Genomic DNA, 21,885 nt, shown 5'->3' with positions numbered 1-21,885 from the left:
ACGCCCATACTGCAATGCCATTGGCCGCCGCTGAGGCCATCGCAGTGTATCTCGCCTGCGATTGGTCACCGCCCGGCTCTCACTGTCTGGATGCTGCTGCGAGCGTAAGGTTTACCGGGCTGGACCAACCGAAGCATCTGCCTGTGTGTCTGCCTGCCCGTCTAACAGGCTTTATTGTTCCCCAGTGCTGAAAGTGAAGGAAAATCGCGTTTTAAGGATATAACAAAGGAAGTAAGTGCCTCATGCCTCGCTATTTTGCATTCATGTATACGCTATTTTAAGAAACTCCTCACTGACTAGCACACAGATATATTGCTTGGCTGGGAATCGTGTAATTTTGTGGTATGGAAAGAATCTCCCAGTCTTGTGTCTCGTGTTTCCATTATATCATTCCTAATGTGAGTTGGTAATTGTCTAACTATCGACTGTACGATATTCAATAATCTAGTAGGTTAGCGTGGATGTCGTATATCCATAAACAGCTCGAACCCACCAGCAATAAACACGATTAAACGCGAGCTCACGCCCGACATCTGATATTTCCGTTACGAAGCCGTTGTAATGTTCTTACACATTTTGAAAAACCAACGTACGTTGGCATTTCATGCTGCATTGAGACATATTGAATGTGTTGTGTAGAGTAAGGGCTTGGTCGCCCCTTTGTGTGACACCCTCGATATGGTCCAAATGGGATGAGTCTACATCATCACCACCATCATCATCAGCCTCTAGATGAAGACTTGTGCATGCAATCTACATATCAGAAGACATCACTAAAGCACTGCATTGCACAAATGTGCATGTGTACATGCTTATAAAATACCTCTTGTTGGCATGTTTACACTTCACCTGACTGTTTGCATGCTTTGCAAAATAAAAGTAATTAAACATTCTAGCATGGAAATTCAGAAATAATGTAGGTGAATTTGGTAAAATGGTAATATTAAATATATATTATATAAATATATAATATTATGAAATAAAAGAATGTAATTTTGTATATTTTTTATCTATTTTCCCCATTACCACAATTAACATTTTATGTAATATAACATAAAATAATGTAAATATTATTTTTAATAATATTTATTGTGCAATACAATATATAATTTTAAATATTATATAAATTATATTTATTTTAAATATTATTTCTACATTTTAAAATAATATTTTACATATATATATCACTGATTCTTTCAGCTCTAATAGTTCAAATTGCACTGAATATCCCATTTTGTTTTATTGAATGGAAGTTGTTTCCACGAGACAGATCAGAAGTTTTCATGTACTTCACATTACCCAGAAGAGTGCCATCTGGATCTCATGGAATATGGCACGGTTCAAAAGTGGGTCATTCTTGAGGAAGGCCTCCATGAGTCACGGCGAGGAACAAATGCTCCAGTAATTTTTCTCTGAGCTGTGTTGTGAGGACAGGACAGATGTAGCTCATGCACCGTACGGTTTCTTTTTATAGTAGGATGTCTGAGGACACACCCTTATTCTCCAGCTCCATAGTAGCCCCTCCTTGCACACATACACACACGCCATTCACCATCAGGGACTCCGAACAGGGGGGTGGGGGGAGCCCTGGGCAGCGCCATACTGTGAATATGCCGCACCCACCTGCCCCCGACTTACTTTGCAGCATAGACCCGCATGCACGCTTTCACTTGGGATTAGATCATAAGGAAGTGCGGTGCTGCAGGGAATGTGCAGCAACAGCTGCTAGCCTACATATATTTCCTGCTAGCAATTTCACATCCATGTGCATGCAGTGCTGGAAAATCTGGGTCAGATGTGCTCTGATCATTTTTTGTGCATTTAGTATGATTTCCACACCCTGGATGTTGAGGTTTTGTTGATTCAACATTACTGGAATGTTTCTTGCAGCGCTGAAATCGCTTTAATGTGTCATGAATAATTAACATGTTCACATGTAATTATCATGTTAAAGGCTGGAGTCGATAATGTAATCATGCAAAGCTGGCAATAATCACACATGTTGGTGTCAGTTTACCCGCTAAAGTGAGATTCTAGAATGGCGTAATGCTTTGCAACCTCTTTAAACTAATGTTGTGGAACATTTGGGCTGTGATATGCATGATTGATCCTGTTTGCACGTCAAGTAAGGACATAGTTGGTTTCCATAGCCCAAATGTGGAAAAATGGATTAATGCAAGCTCTCTGTTGAGATATGTGATGTCATTCTAAAAGTATGGGGTGTATGCTATTATATAAATAGGATTCCCTTTTCTCATGCTCATGGAAAACTTGGAAATATTAGCAATATAGTATATATAATCTCAATACAGTGAAACATTTCTGGAAATGTCTATAGTAACTAAATTGTATTTAAATGAATGAATAGGCTGCATTTATTTAATTGAAAAAAAAAAGTAATGACAGAATATTACAATTTAAAATCCCTATTTTCTATGTGAATATGTTTTAAAATGCATTTATTTCTTTGATGGCAAAGTTGAATTTTCAGCATCGTTACACCAGTGTTCAATGATAAATGATATTAGAAATCATTCTATTATGCTGATTTGGTGCTCAGAAAAATATTACTTATTATTATCAATATTAATAATATAATAAATGGTTGTGATGCTTGATATTTTTGTGCAAATGTCACATTTTTCAGGATTCTTTGCAGAATAGAAAGTCTTTGCTGTCTTTTTTAATCAATTTAATGCATCCCTGAGGAATAAAAGTATTATTTAAAGTGTATGAAGTATTATTTCCTTCAAAAAATAAAAATAAAAAATCTTGCTGCCACCAAACTTGTAAATGGTGCTCTCTCTTTCTCCATAAAAGTTATATATTTTAGATTTTACTATTTATAGTTTATATTAGGGATGCACCGAAATGAAAATTCTGGGCCGAGACCCGAAAATTCTGGATGCACTTGGCCGACAACCAAAACGCAAAATGTCAAAAATGCTATTTAATGATTATTTATTATTTTGGTAATGCTTTCAGATTCAGATTTGATTATTGTCATTGTACTTACATACAACAAAATTATAGACTTGTCACCGTATCATCTAAAGAATAATTGAATAATTAAATAAAGAATAATTAAATAAAGACCATATTGCACATAAGGAGGGAAAATAATGATAATAATAATAATAATAATTACACCATGCTGAGTGAAATAAAGTGCTTAATGCTCAATTGAGCATTCAAAATAACACTTTATAATAAGGCTCATTAGTTAACATGAGTTAACTACATTAATTAACATGAACTAAAAATAAAAAATACTTCTACAGCATTTATTAATTTTAGTTAATGATAATTTTAGCATTTACTAATGCATTATTAAAATCAAAAGTATTAACTAAATTAACTTTAGTTAATGCACTGTGAACTAACATAATGAATGACTGCATTAACTAACATTAACAAAGATTAATAAATAGTGTAACAAATGTATTGTTCGTTGTTCATTCATGTTAATACATTAACTAATGTCAACAAATGACACCTTATTGTGAAGTGTTACCAAGTTAATAAAATAACTACACTTTTATTGAAAGTAAAACTGGACAGAATTGTACAGAAAATACAGTATATTAATATGAAATATCTATTTTTTTATTCAGTTTTGTGCAACAGAATCAGATTTAGCTGATTTTTGTTGTTGTTATTTTTTTAAATATCCAAATAATGTATAGTCCTACAAAGCCATTATTTTCAGAGTATGTGAGCAGAGCATAGCATCATGAGAGGGTAGCGTAATTTTCAAAAAATCAAAATTATTTGAATTATTTAATTTCACCACTGTTGCCATGTTACAGCACAGTAGCACTATTGCAAACAGGAACATTTATACTATGTAGAAATTTTCTGTCTATGCGTTATTTGAGCGGACTTTGTTTTTCTGGTGAGCATGAGCAATACATGAGTGGAGCGTTCACATGGGGCGTAAGCAACTCAACGGAACCCACATTCATAGAGCAGAACATTGAGTGGACAATGGCTAGAAACACAGCTGGGCAGTGTGGTGCGTCATATGTTTTTGTTGCATATGCCGAAAATGCAGTTTCTGGCCAATAATTTTTGTGCTTCTGAATCTAATATGTGTATGCAGTAATTATGTATTACTGAATAAGTCATGAAAATTTATTGATCAAAAAATCATTTAGGGTTAAAATAACACACATCAACACTTCTTTTGATTTTATTTTTTTTTTTTTAGGTTGAACCATGTCTTCCAGCTCAGCAACAGTGCGCATCCTCATAAAGGGAGGTAAAGTTGTCAACGATGACTTCACGCAAGAAGCAGATGTGTACATCGAGAACGGCATTATCCAGCAAGTGGGCAAGGAGCTGATGATTCCCGGTGGGGCCAAGGTTATAGATGCCACAGGAAAGCTGGTGCTTCCGGGTGGCATAGACACCAGTGTTCACCTGAATGAGAGCTTCATGAACGCCACCACTGCGGATGACTTCTACAGCGGCACCAAGGTATGAAAGTCAGCATTTACTTACAATTGACTTACATGATACATGCTATTGGTCTTATAAGGAATTATTTATCAGTTTGTTTTATTCTAAGGAAATCTTGCTCCACCTCTGAACAACATTTTTATTCAGCTGACATTAGTGTTGTCAAAAGTACTGACTTCGGGACCAGTCAGTACTGAAATGAAAAAAGAAAGTGACGATACCAACATTTCCCACGAGCATTTTAAATGCTATTGAGCGGATTCTTAAACACCTCTGATTGGCCATTGTGTTCACACACTTACAGTAGCTGTAATTGGCTACAATGATCATCGCTTCATGCTCTTCACCGAACGCTTACACAGATACACAAGTATGAAAGCCACATCTGTCAGAGGATTTCACATACCGAAGTCAGTACTTTTGACAACACATTATCAAGACATCATTTTCAATACCTCCTTACCACAGAGTCTTTTCACAATTCTCAGTGGTTAAAATCAAGTCCCACCCGATGTTTGTTTCCTGTACTTATCCTGTTTCACTTGGAAATATGTCACATTACAGAAGTAAAATATTGATGTAGGTTTACTGATATTCATATATGTCTGGCTAACTAAAAGACTGTTGTGAATTGTGAATATTTTGATTCCCAGACATTGTAATTTGTTGAGCCAACTTAAAATAATTTGTTTAGTTAAAATAAAGTTCAGTCAACTCTAAAAAGTTTAGTTTAAAGGGGTCATCGGATGCTAAGTTCACTTTTTCATGTTGTTTGAACAAAAATGTGTGTTGGCGGTGTATGTACAAATCTACCCTATAATGATAAAAATCCATGCAGTGGTTTTCAATTAATCTGTAAAAATAATTTCCCTTTTTCAAATCGAGCCGTTCTCAGATGCCTGTCGTTGTGCCGTCACACCCACAGAGGCCGTTCCCAAGATAGTTGATTGACATGAGCGTCTTACATCAGATCAGATGTAACAGTCCAGTAACTTTCCTTGTTTCGATGCCGAAGCAGGGATGTAAGTTAGACAAGAATATCTCCGATTGAGCGATTGAGGTGTTGTATTGCTGGATGTAATAATGAACATAGTGGTCGTCATTTACTCCCGACATCTGAGCCGCTGAAGATGCAGTGGATTACGTTTGTTTGTAAAGGGAATGCGCCTCCCGATCTACATATATCCATCTATGTTCGCGCGAATCATTCTGATCCAGCTTCACTTACATCAGAAGTGTGTATAAGCATTTTTTTATGAATCTTTGCGATCGCCTTTCCTTATAACGTGGTAGTTAGAAAGTTTAGCGGCTGAACGCGGCTAAACGCGGCTAAAGTAAACAAGATCGTCATTCCGCAGAGAGCAGAGAGGGGCGGGGTAAGCAGAGCCCATTTGCATTTAAAGGAACAACCCCTGAGAATAAGATGATTTTTGAAGAGCTCATTCTGACAAGGTAAAAAGGGTGTTGTTTTACAAAACCATTGAGAATTTTTAATCAAAGTATGTTAGAGACTTTTCATTAAGACCCTAAAGAATCATATCAACTTATGGAAAATGGGCATCCGATGACCCCTTTAAGTTTAACAAACTAAATTTTTAGTTTAGTCAACGCAAATATCTAAGTTTTCACTTAGTACTACTTAACATTTTAAGTTGACTAAACTTATCTGAGTTGATTGATTGAACCTAAATTTTGAAGGCAGCAGGGTAACAATTTATTTTAAGTTGACTCAACAAGTTGTGTTTTATTGTTTTTTTTAACAGTGTAATTGTTTTAAATAAATGTTTAATTTGTGACAGATTTAAAGTAATTTATCTAATCATACACCAGTTCCCTATGTCTGTGCCATATCTGTGGCCTAGTGGTTAAATTGTTTGAGTGCAGTGTTGCTCGTGTGGGAAACGTAGGTTTAAATCGGGCTTGCGTCACATATCGATCCTATATCCCTTCTTATACCAAAATCATTTTCTTTTTCTTCTCAACTGTCGCTAAACAGTCAAAATGTCATTTTTTATATTGTCTCATTAGTATGCAGCACCACATGTCATGTGGGATGTTGTGTCCACAAATTAATTACCAAATTTATTACCAAAACTAGTTTGTTTAGTTTGACAGTTGTGGCCATATTTTATTAATTTGTTCCCTCATTTTGATTTCGGTAAATTGTGGTCACCATTTACGGAAAGCAAGAGAACAAATTACTAAGTTGTAACAATTTATTGAGTCTTAATGACCACAAAATCTTTTTTTTTTTTTCTCGGTATGTCATGTACGTTAGGTTTTATTTTTTGTAGATTAGCTCATTCTAATGTAAAATAATGGAGGTTATTCAAATATCTTCAGGCTTCAGCTTTGTCACTGCTAAGATTAAATAACATAGTTCCAGTTGGGGTACGTAGAGAAAAAGTAGAAGCAAATGATTGATTTTTTTTTTACTTCGAACCTCCCACACCTCAGGTGGCTCCCACCATCTGCCAAGGGTCTATTATCTCACAACAACTCAATAAGTCCCCTCAAAAGTGTCTAGTATGGTAACACTGTTTGGAGTATTATACTCTAAATCATTTTTTTAAAAATGTATTTTGATTTTTCCTTGCATTACATAACTGTATTTTGTGCAATATGAATGTATTCTTATCTCAGATAAACATTTTCATACAGTGGATTCTAGGATCTGAGCTGAAATGATGTGTGATGATGTAACATCCATTTAATGTCACATTCATTTGTTCTTGTTTTATAAATACTTCAAAAGCAGAGATGTGCTCGCTTCAGCAGCCCTGCCTAAATAAATCCCATGGGTCACTTAGCAGACACTGAGATGCAAGAGTGAGCATTGCACACTCACAGTCTGCGTCCATCAACCGCAGGGCACGATTCACCCTCACAAATACATACACGCTCTTTCTCCCAGAGTGCTGGGGGCTTTGAGATGACAAATAAAGAGTTGTTATTGGCGTTGTTATTGTTAGCCTTGGCAACACAAGTGGCATTCTCTTCTCCCCTCCTCCCTGCTACCGCCATGAGCCTCGTCAGGCGCAGAGACAAATGGAGATCAGATTCTGTTTCCATAGATACAGGAGCACTGCTGCAAAGACTGCTGCAAAAGCTTTTCACTCGTGCCATTGTGCTGGGAGACAATGGTGCGCAAATACACGCCCCTTTAGTGGATGTGGCTGCCCGGATTGTGTCAGCTGAGAGATGCTTTTAAAGAGGACCATTTTGTGGCTGAATTACTGTTTATCATTGTTTCCCTGTACTTAAAAAAGGCCTTCCACTAATTGTGTATTTTTCTGTAAAACATTACAGATATTGTGGGATATTAATTAGTGGTGTTGGCTAAAGCATTATAGGCATAAAACATGAACATAAAACATTATGGTGGATAATCTTTAGACTGAGAGATGCATTAGACACTACAAGAACACTCTAACATCAGCCTAGTAATGCCTTGGCAACCATCAAAACACCCACACAACACCCTAGCAATGATCAAACCAACTTGAGTGCCCTAGTAATGCCCATCATTCTTTAAAACCCACCTAAACACCCTATTGCAATGATCAGAGCATCCAGGCAACCATCAGAACACCATAAAAACAGCCTGGCAATTCACTAGCAACCACCTGATCACCCTAGCCAGGACCTAGAAACAATCAGTACATCCTAACCAGAATAACACCTTAAAAACAACCTTGCAGTTCCCCAGCAACAATCCCAGTAACCACCAGAACACCCTAACATCAGCCTAGAAATGCTGTGGCAACTACGACCCTTACGATGCCCTCGCATTAATCACAATATCCCAGCAGCAACCAGAGCACCCTAATAATGCCCATAACGCTTTAGAAACCTCCAGAGCACCTTAAAACAGCCTCAGAATTTCCTAGCAACCACCAGATTACCTTAGCAGTAATCTAGAAAATATCAAAAATCCTAGCAACCAGCAGAACACTTTAAAAATAGCCTTACAAGTTTATATCATAGAGCATCCTGGCAACTATCAGAACACTCTAGTAATGCCGACAATGCCCTAGAAACCACCTGAACACCCTATTGTCGCAACAATCTGAGCATCTTAGCAACAACCAGAACTCCCTAGCAAGGACCTAGAAACAATCAGTACACCCTAATCGCAAGAACACCTTAAAAACAGTCTAGCAATTCACTAGCAACCACCAGATCACCCTAGCAAGGATCTAGAAACAATAAGTATATCACAACCTCAAGAACACTTTAAAAACAGCCTACCAGTTGTCTAGTAACTGTCAGAACATTCCACCAGAAAACCCTATCATCAGCCTAGCAATGCCCTGGCAACCACCAGTAGACCCTTACAACACCCTAACCAATATCAGAACATCCCGGCAACAACCAGAACACCATAGAAATACCAGCAATGGCCTAGAAACCAGAACAGATTACCCTACCAATGACCTACCAAATATCAGAAAATCTTGGTAACATCATGATAATCCTGTAGCAACAATCAAAGCGTCCTTTAAAACAGCCTTGCATTTCCCTAGCAACAAGTACCCTGCTGTAGCAAATATCAGACCATCATTGCAACCACCAGAACCCCCTGTAGTACCAGCAACCAGAGCATCCCAGCAACTACCAGAACATCTTGCTGTAACAAAAATCATAGAATCCCAGCAACCACCAGAACACCCTGCTTTACCAACAGTCAGAGCATCATTGCAACCACCAGAACATCCTGCTGTAGCAAAAATCATAGCATCCCAGCAACCACCAGAACACTGTAGCAACAACCAGAACATCCTGCTGTAGCATCCCAGCAACGATTAATACACCCATCTGTAGCAACAAAGCATTCTAGCAACCACCAAAACACCCTGCTATTGCAACAATCAGTGCATCCCAGCAACCACAAGAACAGCTTGCTGTACCAACAATCAGAGCATCCCAGCAGTCATCAAAACACCCTGTTATAGCAACAAAGCATCCTAGCAACCACAATAACACCCCGCTGTAGCAATAAAGCATCATAGCAACCACCAGAACACCCTGCTGTGCCAACAACAATCAGAGCAGTCTAGTAACCACCAGAACACATTTAAAAAGCTTTGCAATTCCCTAGCAACAAATAGAGCATTCCAGCAACCACAAGAACATCCTAGTAATAGCTGTAATGCCGCAGACAAAGCAGAAACTTTAAAACAGCCTAGCATTTCTTTAGCAACCACCAGTACACCCTAGCAACAATGACAGCACCCTAGCAACTGCTGGATAACTCCAGCAATGACCTAGAAATGACCAGAACATCTTATCAATACTTCAATAATGAACAGAACATCATGTCATGTGAGTCACTTTAGATAAAAGCATCTGCTAAATAAATAAATGTAACTGTAACTATAACCCTGAACACCCTAGCAACCACTTAGCAACTTTTCTAAATACCTTGCGTATACAGTTTTCAAATACAAATCTAATTTAACCTTGATTAATGTTTTCTGAGTGCTGTTATGTAACATTTCATAACATGCAAAGCTTTTGTGTGCATGTCGCTATTGTGTTATGTTGTCGTCGGCCCATTAAACCGAGTGATTTGTATTGATGTTGTATAGATCTCACAGCAGTCAGTCTGTTGTTTGTTTATTTCCAGGCTGCTCTGGCTGGAGGCACGACTATGGTGATTGGACACGTGCTGCCAGAGAAGAACGAATCATTGCTGGAGGCTTATGAAAAGTGCCGTTCTCACGCTGATGCCAAGGCCTGCTGTGACTACGCTCTTCATGTGGGAGTGACCTGGTGGGGACCAAAGGTACAAAGTCTGTGTTTGCTGAGTATACAAATTTTGCATAATTGCAGGAACAGGAAAAACGTGCGAAAAAATAATTGAATTTATGCTATAATGTTAGTCTTTATGTTGAGACAGATGTCCCTTTTGCATTTTTTCCTGTTATCTTTTAGAGCTGCTTTACTGCAGAATCTGAGATGTCTCCATAGTTAAGTTTTTGTAATTTTTTTTCACTTTTCTTGTTTGTCACTGCTTTGTGACTATATGTATAGTATGAAGTGCTATAAAACGTGACCTGATTTCATCACAGGTTAGGGCTCAAATGGAGACGCTGGTGCGGGACAAAGGGGTGAACTCTTTCCAGATGTACATGGCGTATAAGGACATGTACATGCTGAGGGACAGCGAGCTGTTTCAGGCCCTGCAGAACTGTAAGGATATCGGTGCTGTGGCCCGAGTCCATGCGGAGAATGGAGAGCTGGTTGCAGAGGTATAAATCGGGGAACTGGTGCAAAACCTTAATGCAGAAAGTTCTGCTCCAAAACCTAGTGAGCTGTACATAGGCAGCAGCTTCACACATAAGAAGTAGCACTATTCATATTTTATTTTATCAATAATTATCAGTGTTATATGAAATTACCAACCTTACTTTTGAATGGTAGTTTACGTGCTGCTGGCTTGATTTTGGGCTAAATTATTTTTAATAATGTTACCTTAATGTTACCACAGTGTTTTAAAATGCTGTCTAGGTAGAATCTTGTCTCTTTCATGCATAGTTGTTATTTATCGTGTTATCACGTTTTTATGTATCCACACTAGGGTGCCAGAGAAGCGTTGGATCTGGGTATTAGTGGACCGGAGGGCATTGAGATAAGCAGACCTGAGGAGGTGAAGTAACAATTCAAATCCTGTAACCATGAAATTGTTTTCCTTTAAGATATTAGTCACACTTGCCACTCTCTCTTCAGCTCTTAGTCTTTCCCGTCTCCATATTGCATTTCCATGGATTATTAATACTCTTAGGCGTCTGTTCATCGTTAGGTTTCACTGGTGACTTTTGTGTTTTCTCACTTACCTTGGGAATTTTCCATGTGCAGCTGGAAGCAGAGGCCGTCCACCGAGCCATAACCATCGCTAACAGAGTAAGTATGATGTATTAAGGTTGATGCATTCAGTTTTTCAAAAAGTAATTATTTACAGCTGCAAATGACAGCCTAAACTGCTGTTATTGGTTCAGAAGTGATACTTTTTAAATACTAACATAGACTTAGTTGATGATAATTGGGCCTTTTCTAAGCAAGATGCTGTGTGAGTAGTTCTACATATGAGCGTTTTAGTGTTATAACAAACATAGATTCTTTATTTCAGAATTAAAACATGTAATTAGTAACTGCTGTAATTCAGTATTATGATTTCCTACAGCCCTGTAGACTTTGTAAACAGCAAAAAAGAGGCAGTGGGCTGGTTTGCACTTTTCAGCCAATCAGAAGCCTTAACAATCAGAGTAATTTTGCATGTTTGACATGGAGAGGGTGGGGGATTAAAGTTAGTTAACTAAAATAATGGCAGTAAGTGTATAAAGTGAAAAACTGCATTAATGATATTCAACATAATTACCAGTGTTAAGCATATTTAATTAACTGCATGTGTAAATGTGTAATTGCATGTTCATTTTGACAGGCCTAATTGAAACATACAGTATAATTAACTGTAATGCCATAATGTACGCACTACTATTCAAAGGTTTGGTGTCAGTCATTTATTAAAGTAAATTGATAGAGAGAAGTTTCATTAAATTGATCCTAAATTAAATTAACAACATGTATAATGTTGCAAAGGATTTTTATTTTTTATTTTTTTTTTTTTTTTCATTTGCAACATTATAAATGCAATTTAATGCATCTTTACTGAACAAAAGTATTCATTTATTTAAAAAAAAATCATTCTGACCCCAAACTTTGGAACAAAAGTGTACTTTGAATCCCTACTGTTATTTCACAGCTGAAGCCCATGTATTGAAGCAGTATATTGCATATGCAGTATAAACAGAATGTCAAGATAGCATCAAGATTGACATGTGGAACCAACGTTACTATGCAGTGAATGACAGTTTTGAATCATACATACGAATTACAGATTAATTGCTTGTAAGGACTTTAAATGTGATCAGAAATAATGTTTCTGTTTTTTGTTTCTTAGGCCCACTGTCCAATATATCTTGTGAATGTGTCCAGCATGTCAGCAGGGGATGTTTTAGCATCTGCTAAAATGCAGGGTAAGAGACAAGCAATGACACTTCAGGCCAATTCACAGTAACGCCATTTTAATTTAAAAGGGGTCATGAACTGCCTATTTTTTATTATTTTGTGCAGTTCCCTGAGGTCCACTTATAATGTTATCAGAATTTTTACATCAAAAAAACACTACTTATGTAAATTGGTGGGCGGAGCTAAAGAGGCAGTGATGTAGAAGCAGGTGTTGATCTTCTGTGGAGGCAGTGTTTGGCTGATTGGCTTCAATATAACTTGAAAGTTTTGAGTTCTTAAACTTAAAGGACATTTTATAGTATAATGACCTTTTATATACCAAAAGATCAAGGGAATTTTGATTTTTCAGTTCATGACCCCATTAATATATCACACTAGAATCTTTACAAGTGAATAACATAATGTGACTCAGGATAATGTTACGTGATTGGTCGACAGGGAAAGTGGTGCATGGAGAGACCACCACTGCGCATGCTGTGTTAAACGGGCTGCAGTACTACCACCAGGACTGGGCCCACGCAGCTGCTTTCGTCACTGTGCCACCACTCAGACTTGACCCCAACACACCCAATTACCTGCTGCTTAGCCTTCTGGGAAAGTAAGCAGATTCACCATATACATGTATTCACCATGAGTCGTTACATTTAGTGACTGTTGATCTGTGTGAGTAGTTTCATTTAGTCACATTCATACAGTTACATACAAAGCTTTTCACTGTGATTTAGTGACACTCTGAACGTCGTGACATCGGACCACCGACCCTTCACCACCAAACAGAAGGCGATGGGCAAAGACGACTTCACTAAAATCCCTCACGGTGTTCCTGGGGTGCAGGACCGCATGAGTGTTATTTGGGAGCGGGGAGTGGTATGTTTCAGTTAATGACAGAAGCCACACTACTGACTAGAGTCATCACAGTATTAGTGTTTGTAGTTGATTTTTTTTTTTTTTTATATCAGTTTTGATGCTGCAGCTAAAATACCTGTAGGAGTTCATTTAAATAAGTCTATTTGTTTGCATAAATGTAAACAAATTAACATTAAAACATATTAAAGGGATAGTTAATCCAAAAATTAAAATTCTTAAGAAAACCCTTAAGACCTTTGTATATCTTCGGAACACAAATTAAGATATTTTTGATGAAATCCGAAATCTTTCTGACAGACTGACAGACAGAAATGCAACTGACACGTTCAAGGCCCAGAAAGGTAGTAAGGACATCAATAAAATAGTCCATCAGTGGTTTAACCTTTATTATTTGAAGCTACGAGAATACGTTTTGTGTGCAAAAGACCCTCAAAATAATGACTTTAGTCAACAATTTCTTTTTTCCATGTCAGATGACGTGCGTTCACAAAAGTACTACGAACGTTGCGGGGTCAGAAAGCTCTTGGAATTTATCAAAAATATCTTTTGTGTAAATAATTTGTGTTTGAAGATGAACAAAGGTCTTACAGGTTTTGAACAACAGGAGGGTGAGTAATTAATGCCAGAATTTTCATTTTGGGGTGAACTATCCCTTTAAATTCCGAATCAGAATCAGAATCAGAACAGCTTTATTGCCAAGTATGCTTACGCATACAAGGAATTTGTTTTGGTGTCACAGGCTTCCAGTGCACAGAGATGACAACAACAACACAGAGAAAATAATATAAGTTGAGAATAAAAAAATACACATATGTAAATATAAATAGACAAAAATTGCAATATAAGATTTAAGAAAATAAATAAATTGTATATACAGTTGTGCTACAGATGATGAAAAAGAACAGAATAGAATAGAATTAGAAAATAGAATAGAATGAGATGCCGGGATGTACTGAGATGGGTGGTAACAAATAAAGGATGCACATTGCACAATGGGGGGGTCTGGAACATTTAACTGTTCATTTATTGCCCTAGGGAAGAGACTGTTCTTATGGCCTGGTATTTGTGGCTCTTAGCGCCGACCAGATGGCAAAAGTTCAAAAAGGGGATGGCTGGAGTGATTTTGCCCTTTTATCACTCTGGATGTATATAGTTCTTGGAGGGTGGGCAGTGGATTAAGTGTTCAGTGGATTAAGTGGGTGAAAGCCATGTAATACAGAAAAATATTCATATGATAATCAGTAATACTTGCAGTTAGTATGCTGAAAGTATAGCTAATGAATATTAGTTACATTATATTGACTTGGATGGATCCGAAAAGGTTATGCAACAACGTGCCAAAAAGTATCAATGTTAAACTACTGTTCAAATTTTTTACTGTTCAGATTTTTTAATGTTTGTAAAAGAAGTCACTTATGCTCACCAATTATTTGGATGCCTTTATGTAATTAAAAGACAGTGCAAATAGTAATATTGTGAAATATTACAATTTAAAATAACTGTTTTATATGTTAAATATCTTTTTTAAAACATAATTAATAATAATACTTGGTGTCAAACCTAAAACAGTTCTGCTGCCTATTTATTTTTTGTTTTTTGTGCTGCATTTTTTCAGGATTCTTTGATGAATAGAAAGCATTTATTTGAATATTTATTTTGTAACATAAATGTCTTTTAATTTGTTTAATTTAATGCATCCCTGCTGAATAAAATTATTAATTCCTTTAAAAAAAATCCTTCTGACCCCAAACCAAAGTGTATAGAAGTATTATATAAGTAATAAATTGTTCAAAATCATAATTATTTTACCAGAATAAGAGGGATCATAAAAAATACATGTTATTTTTTATTTAGTGCTAACCTGAATAGTACTAAATAAACTATTCATGGGGCATCAGTGAGTCCCTCAGTTGTCCTCAGTGTAAAAAGATGGGTCTCAAAACCATACAGTCATTGTTGGAAAGGGTTCAAATACACAAAAATGCTGAAAAACCCAAAAACTTGTGGGACCTGAAGGACTTTTCTGAAGAACAGCAGGCAGTTTAACTGTCCAGGACAAACTAGGGACTCATGAACAACTATCACTAAACAAAAAAATATATATATATTACTTTTTCAGGTAACAACACAGTATTAAGAATCAAGTGTATGTAAACTTTTGAACCAGGTCGTTTTTATAAATTCAGCTATTATTTTCTCTGTGGACTATGTGTAAACGTGAAATATCTTATTCAGGTCAGTACTAAATAATAACATGCAATTTGTATGATCCCTCTTATTTTGGTAAAATAATTAACATTTTTGCAGATTCTGCAAGGTGTATGTAAACTTTTGACCTCAACTGTACATACTCAAATTATAGACAGTTGTGTAGCTGCACAAACCGTAGCAAAGTCAAAAAAATCATGAAAAGGACAGGAAATGTCAGATACATCAGGAATAAAAAAACGTTTTTAGCTCACTTTATCAATCTTTCTTAACAGGTCGGAGGCAAGATGGATGAGAATCGTTTTGTTGCTGTCACAAGCTCCAATGCTGCAAAGATCTACAACCTTTATCCCAGGAAGGGGAGGATCATCCCTGGAGCTGATGCTGATGTGGTCGTCTGGGATCCAGAATCAACAAGGTATCCAAAATAATGAATTCAATTCTGAGAATTAAAAAACATTCCATATTCCAAGTATTGCAAAATGAAATGACACATATTTTTACACGGTTTTGTGTGCCTGTAGGACCATCTCTGTGACAACTCAATGGCAGGGTGGTGATGTAAATCTGTACGAGAACCTACGCTGTCACGGCGTCCCACTGGTAACCATCAGCCGCGGTCGTGTGGTCTATGAAAACGGCATCTTCACCTGCGCTGAGGGATCAGGAAAGTTCTACCCTCTCCGAACCTTCCCAGACTACCTCTACAAGAAAATGGTCCAGAGGGAGAAGGTACTCACGCTCTCAATTAAATCATGTTTTTATGAAAGTGTATTGCAGTGTTTGTTTGTGACCCTCTTCTTTCAGTGTCAAGCACTCAAGGGGGTGGAGCGTGCGCCCTACACTGGAGACGTAGCTGCAGTGCAGAATTCAGGAAAGAAGGATGTGGGTCCTTCAGATGGGGACATGACCCCACGACCCTGCACACGCCACGGGGGAATGAGAGACCTACATGAGTCCAGCTTTAGTTTGTCTGGTACAGTAGTTTGCGTTATATCATACTAAAGAAAATGTGCAGTTCATACTTAAGACTAAAATAAAATTAAATAATATAAAAGAAAAGAAAAAAAAACTACCAGTCAAAAGTTTTTTAATGTTTTTTTTATTTTAAAGTCCCTTCTGCGAACCAAGCCTGCATTTTAATCCAAAGTACAGCAAAAACAGTCAAATTCTAAAATATTTTACTGTTTGAAAATAACTTTTCTATTTAATTATTTTAAAATGTAATTTATTCCTGTGATCAAAGCTACATTTGCAGAATCATTGCTCACGTCTTCACACGATCCTTCAGAAATCATTCTAATGTGCTGATCTGCTGTTTAAGAAACATTTATTATTAATATTATCAGTAATTAAAACAGTTGAGGATTGATAGATAGAAAGATTCAAAGATCAGCATTTATCTAAAATAAAAAGTGTTTGTAACCTTATTCATTCAAACCCTTCAAAAGCTTGGAGTCAGTATAATTTTCTTTTTTTTGTAGATTTTGTAATTATAGAAATTAATACTTTTATTTAGAAAGGATGCTTTAAATTGATGATAAAGACATTTATAATGTTACAAAAGATTTCTATTTCAGATAAATGCTGTTCTTCTGAACTTTCTATTCATCAAAGAAACCTGAAAAACATTCTACTCACCTGTTTCGAACATAATAATACGTTTTTTGAGCAGCAAATCAGAATATTAGAATGATTTCTGAAGGATCGTGTGACTGGAGTAATGATGCTAAAAATTCAGCTTTGAAATCACAGGAATAAATTACATTTTAAAATATATTCAAACAGAAAACAGTTATTTTAAATAGTAAAAATATTTCAAAATGTTACTGTTTTTGCTGTACTTCGGATCAAATAAATGCAGGCTTGGTGAGCAGAAGAGACTTCTTTAAAAAAACAAAAAATCTTACTGTTCAAAAACTTTTGACTGGTAGTGTACATACATAAATAAATATGTATTTTACATGAAGAAAATATTTGCGTATAATGAATTAAATTTTCTGTTGTTAAGGCCAGTACAATTTCAGTAAAAATATTTTTCTTTGACATTTTCAGTTTTTTTTCTTTTTTGTTAATAATACAAAAAAAGTGCTAATCTCATTCTGTCTGGACACAATTACATTTTTACATTTTTACGTTTTTTAATTACATTTTTGATTAATTTTCTACTATTACATAAGAATTGAAGGATTTAGTCACCCCTAAGTCATCCAATATATTCATGTCTTTCTTTCTTCAGTCAAAAAGAAATGAAGGTTTTTGAGGAAAACATTCCAGGATTTTTCTCCATATAGTGGACTTCAATGGGAATCAGCGTGTTGAAGGTCCAAATTGCAGTTTCAATGCAGCTTCAAAGGACTCTACACAATCCCAGCCGAGGAATAAGGGCCTTATCTAATGAAACCGATCAGTTATTTTCTTACAAAAAAAAAAAAAATGTATATGCACTGCCCTCTAAAAGTTTGTAAACGCCCTAGAAAAGTGGGGTTTTGGACAATATTGGCATGAATCCTTTTTAATTTGTAATAATTTTGCACTGATGAGGGACAACACAAACTACGAAAACATATTTTATTGCATAGAAGAAACGTAAATTTTCAATTCATCAAACTATCCACCATTAGCAGCTATTACAGCTCTGCATAATCTAGGCCAAAATTCATTGTATCTAAACTTAATTGGCAATCAATTGTTAAAGTTATTAAGGTGTGCTGACCCAAAAATCTTTTAAAAACCTGGGCCAAGTTTAAACCAGTAACCAGGCATCACAGCTGGCAAAGGAGCATGTTTGACTTTGACATATTGCCATTATTATGGAATCAAAATGAAAATTATTATTGCTGGTCTTCAATGATAATGTCAAGTTACTTTAATGTATTTGCACCAAAAAATGATAAGGATTTATGCTGATATCATCCAAAACCACACTTTGCCAGGGGTGTTTCCAAACTTTTGGAGGGAAGTGTACTTTCCACCACAAATGCCTTTCTGAGACTTCATGCATTACATAATCACATTGGAAAAGTCACGCATGGTTAGTTCCTCATCTGTGTACTTCGGTTTAAAAAAGTAGGGTAGGATGAGAAACTCCGTCTTATTTTCTCCTCCAACTTCAAAATCGTCCAACATCATTGTTTTACCTTTTTTGTAAAGGGCATTCGAATTTCTTTGCACATTCACTTTGTAAACACTGGGTCTGTACTTCCGCCTACGTCGTGTGACCTTTCAACGTGGCTACATAATGCATAGAGCTAGTGCAAAATGAGCATTTGTGGTTAAAAAGTATATAAATGTGTATTTTTTTTTTAGAAAAAACAAGATGAGACCCTTGTTCCTTGGCTGAGATCGTGTAGAGCCCGTTGAAGCTCCACTGAAACTGCATTTTGGACCTTCAACCCACTGATCCCCATTGAAGTCCACTATATTTTCTCAAAAATGACAGTATATGTAACCTGTGTAGCTCAACCATCTTTATTGTTTGCTAGGTGCCCAAATTGATGATAATGTTCCAAAGAGAGCTTCCGCAAGGATTCTGGCGCCACCTGGTGGTCGTTCTAGTGGAATCTGGTAACGACACTTACGGAAGTCTGCAACTAAACACCTACATTCTCTACAACCTCACATCTGATGAAAATGATTTAATTTTAATCACTTGCAACTAAATTCCTGTGTTTTTCTATATATGTGTGTGTACGAGGGAAAAAAATATATTTGTGTGGAAACTGGAAAACAAGGTATTCGTTGGAAGAGATTTGGTAATCCAAAATGTTACAGGGTGTTTTGTTTTTCATATTCTGTCAAATGAAATAGTGAAGGTTGTGTTCAAATGCGACACCGTTGTAGTGCTAAATAAATGACAGACCCTTTTACTAATTGTTTACCACATTAACAACAAACGTAAGCTGCCGTTTAAAGATAGCGACTGGAAATTTGCTTAAAAATGAGAACGTTATTAGTTTGTGTATTTGGTCATGGCTTGAAAATGTGAACCATTGTAAAGTTATTTAATATTTTAACTGTTTTAATGTGTTGGCAGATGACTATACATTTACCTCAGTGTTTATCTCTGGAGTTACACTTACGTACATTAGCACTCTGCCTCTCTACACTTACAACTCTTACAGTGACCAATTGACAACACCTTCTGACAGCAGGTACAAACCAGTTTTGCTTTGCGTTGAGATGTTAATATTTGTTCTTCTTTTTATGATCTTATTTTTGACACTCATAATTTAAAGGCAATACAAGGTGATATTTCTATGACACAGGTCACTTGTATTGCTTATACATTTATATGAAGCATTTTAAATTTTCCTAATGTCGCTTATAAGCACACGTACCTGACCTAATAAAATGTGAATTAAGACGAATTGTTTACTATGTTACATATCAAATTTAGTTGTGTAACTAATCTAAAAATTGAGCAATCTCTCGTTTTTAACTGACCTACAGTATACATTCCCTGTTTCTGTTACGGGCACTTACGAGTTATTCGTCATAATTTTTCCAGTGGAGCTTTATGTTTATTCTAGGATTAACTGTTAGCTGAACACTGTAGTGACAGTTGAATTCCATCAGTTGTTCACTGAACTTTAACACTGTGCATTAGTAATATTGATCTGCATGTTTCAAAACAAGTCAGAAAAATTCTGCTTCACTTCTGATCAACGAGCTGCACAACCACTAACCGACCCGTTAAAAGACACCAGATAGCTGACTGAGGCATGTGTTCTTCTTGTACATGTATGTCTAACTAAGCACTTGAAGACCTTCTGTAGAGACCGTTTGAAACACAGTAACTTTAGCTGTACGACTCGATGTTCCAGTGACACAAGCAGTAGAATGGCAAGAACATTTCTGTTGGTGCTGAATATTCATGTATTTTTTTATTCTGGATTTTCAGTATGCTTTTCAATTTTTTAATATGAGCTGTGTATGCACTACAGTTGTACGTATTAACGTATTATGTTTATCTCATGAAAAAAGTGCAAATAAACCCCCTTCAACCTCATGTCCACATGTATTACTAAATGAAATGCAACACTGACTAGTTATGTACATGCCTATAATATTTACTACCTAACTTAATATTTATTAACACACTGTAAAATTGTTATTAAATAACTAGAATCAATTAGCAAACATATAAGGCATATGTAGTTATATATATGTAGTTATATATATATATATATATATATATAGTTAGTAATTTTTTACAGTTATTATAACTATTAATGAACTATATAATAGTGTGTGTTTGTATGTATATATATATATTAGTAATAATAACTTAACTCTATATATATATTTCATGTTTGTTAATTACTGTTTCATTCTAGTTATTTAATAACTATATAATATAGTGCAAATATATGCATATATTTCATGTTTGTTAATTACTAATTATTTATTTATATATATATATATATAAGTGTGTGTGTATATATATAACTAATTATTTAGTTATTTAATAACTATTAAATATCAATATATAATCGATAATCCTTTATATCATGTTTGTTATTTACTAATTAATTACAGTTATTTAATAACTATATATAAAATTACTGATTATTTACAGTTATTTAATAAATATTAATGAACTGTATAATATAGTGTGTGTGTATATATATTTTTAATGGCTTATATCATGTTTGTTAATTAATTACAGTTATATATATATATAATTACAATTTTTATACTTATTTAATAACTATTAATGAACTATATAATATAGTGTGTGTGTGTATATAATGCCTTATATCATGTTTGTTAATTACTAATTAATAACAGTTATTTAATAACTATTAAATAATGATATATATAATATAGTGTGTATATAATGCCTTATATCATGTTTGTTAATTACTAATTAATTACAGTTGTTTAATAACTTAATGAACTATAATATAGTATATTCTATATTACAGTCTGTTTTTTTTTCAGTTATTTCAATTTTTTTACACTATTGTGTCCCTTTGAATAATTTTAAAGAAAATAAAAATCTAAAGAAATGTATAACTTTTTAATTTAGTTTTTATTTCGAATGTTTCTGTATTTGTATTGTCACTCTTCAAACACTTTTCCTTATTTCTAAAATGCTCAAAGGTTAACATTGCCTAGAAATGTCTTTATTTTGAATTTTCCTCCGACCTATTATGCGTGGCATTTGTCAATCCTCATGTCGTTATCATTGCAGCCAGCAATTCAAATATTTTTTTCGACAAACAGAAATAATATTAGTATAGCTACAGTGTTTTCTATTTAGAATTTAATAACTTAAACACACGGGTTACAAACTGTTATTAAGGTGCTGTT

General features: G+C 35.4%; 1 protein-coding gene across 1 annotated transcript; it reads left to right on the top strand.

Moving 5' to 3' along the window:
• The first annotated feature begins 79 nt into the window (after positions 1-79).
• Positions 80-20,578, top strand: dpysl5a (dihydropyrimidinase like 5a). The gene is made up of 13 exons (XM_051133905.1): positions 80-231; positions 4,211-4,479; positions 10,091-10,249; positions 10,536-10,715; positions 11,045-11,113; positions 11,323-11,367; positions 12,425-12,500; positions 12,931-13,090; positions 13,218-13,359; positions 15,843-15,985; positions 16,092-16,299; positions 16,375-16,543; positions 19,053-20,578. Exons 2-13 carry the CDS (start codon positions 4,219-4,221, stop codon positions 19,136-19,138), a joined length of 1,698 nt encoding a protein of 565 aa, XP_050989862.1. The 5' UTR covers positions 80-231; positions 4,211-4,218; the 3' UTR covers positions 19,139-20,578.
• Positions 20,579-21,885: the final 1,307 nt, after the last annotated feature.

The sequence above is a fragment of the Labeo rohita genome, chromosome 17 (assembly GCF_022985175.1).
Source record: "Labeo rohita strain BAU-BD-2019 chromosome 17, IGBB_LRoh.1.0, whole genome shotgun sequence".
Taxonomy (NCBI): Eukaryota; Metazoa; Chordata; class Actinopteri; order Cypriniformes; family Cyprinidae; genus Labeo; species Labeo rohita.
The sequence above is the reverse complement of the archived record's forward strand: the minus strand, read 5'-3'. Positions and strand labels throughout refer to the sequence as shown.

Bases quoted from the DNA above. Each gene is read 5' to 3' on its own strand.
- dpysl5a (XM_051133905.1), top strand. From the start codon at position 4,219: ATGTCTTCCAGCTCAGCAACAGTGCGCATCCTCATAAAGGGAGGTAAA. The intron at 11,114-11,322 runs GTGAAGTAACAA...TTCCATGTGCAG, and splicing joins AGATAAGCAGACCTGAGGAG to CTGGAAGCAGAGGCCGTCCA. The intron at 13,360-15,842 runs GTATGTTTCAGT...CTTTCTTAACAG, and splicing joins TTATTTGGGAGCGGGGAGTG to GTCGGAGGCAAGATGGATGA.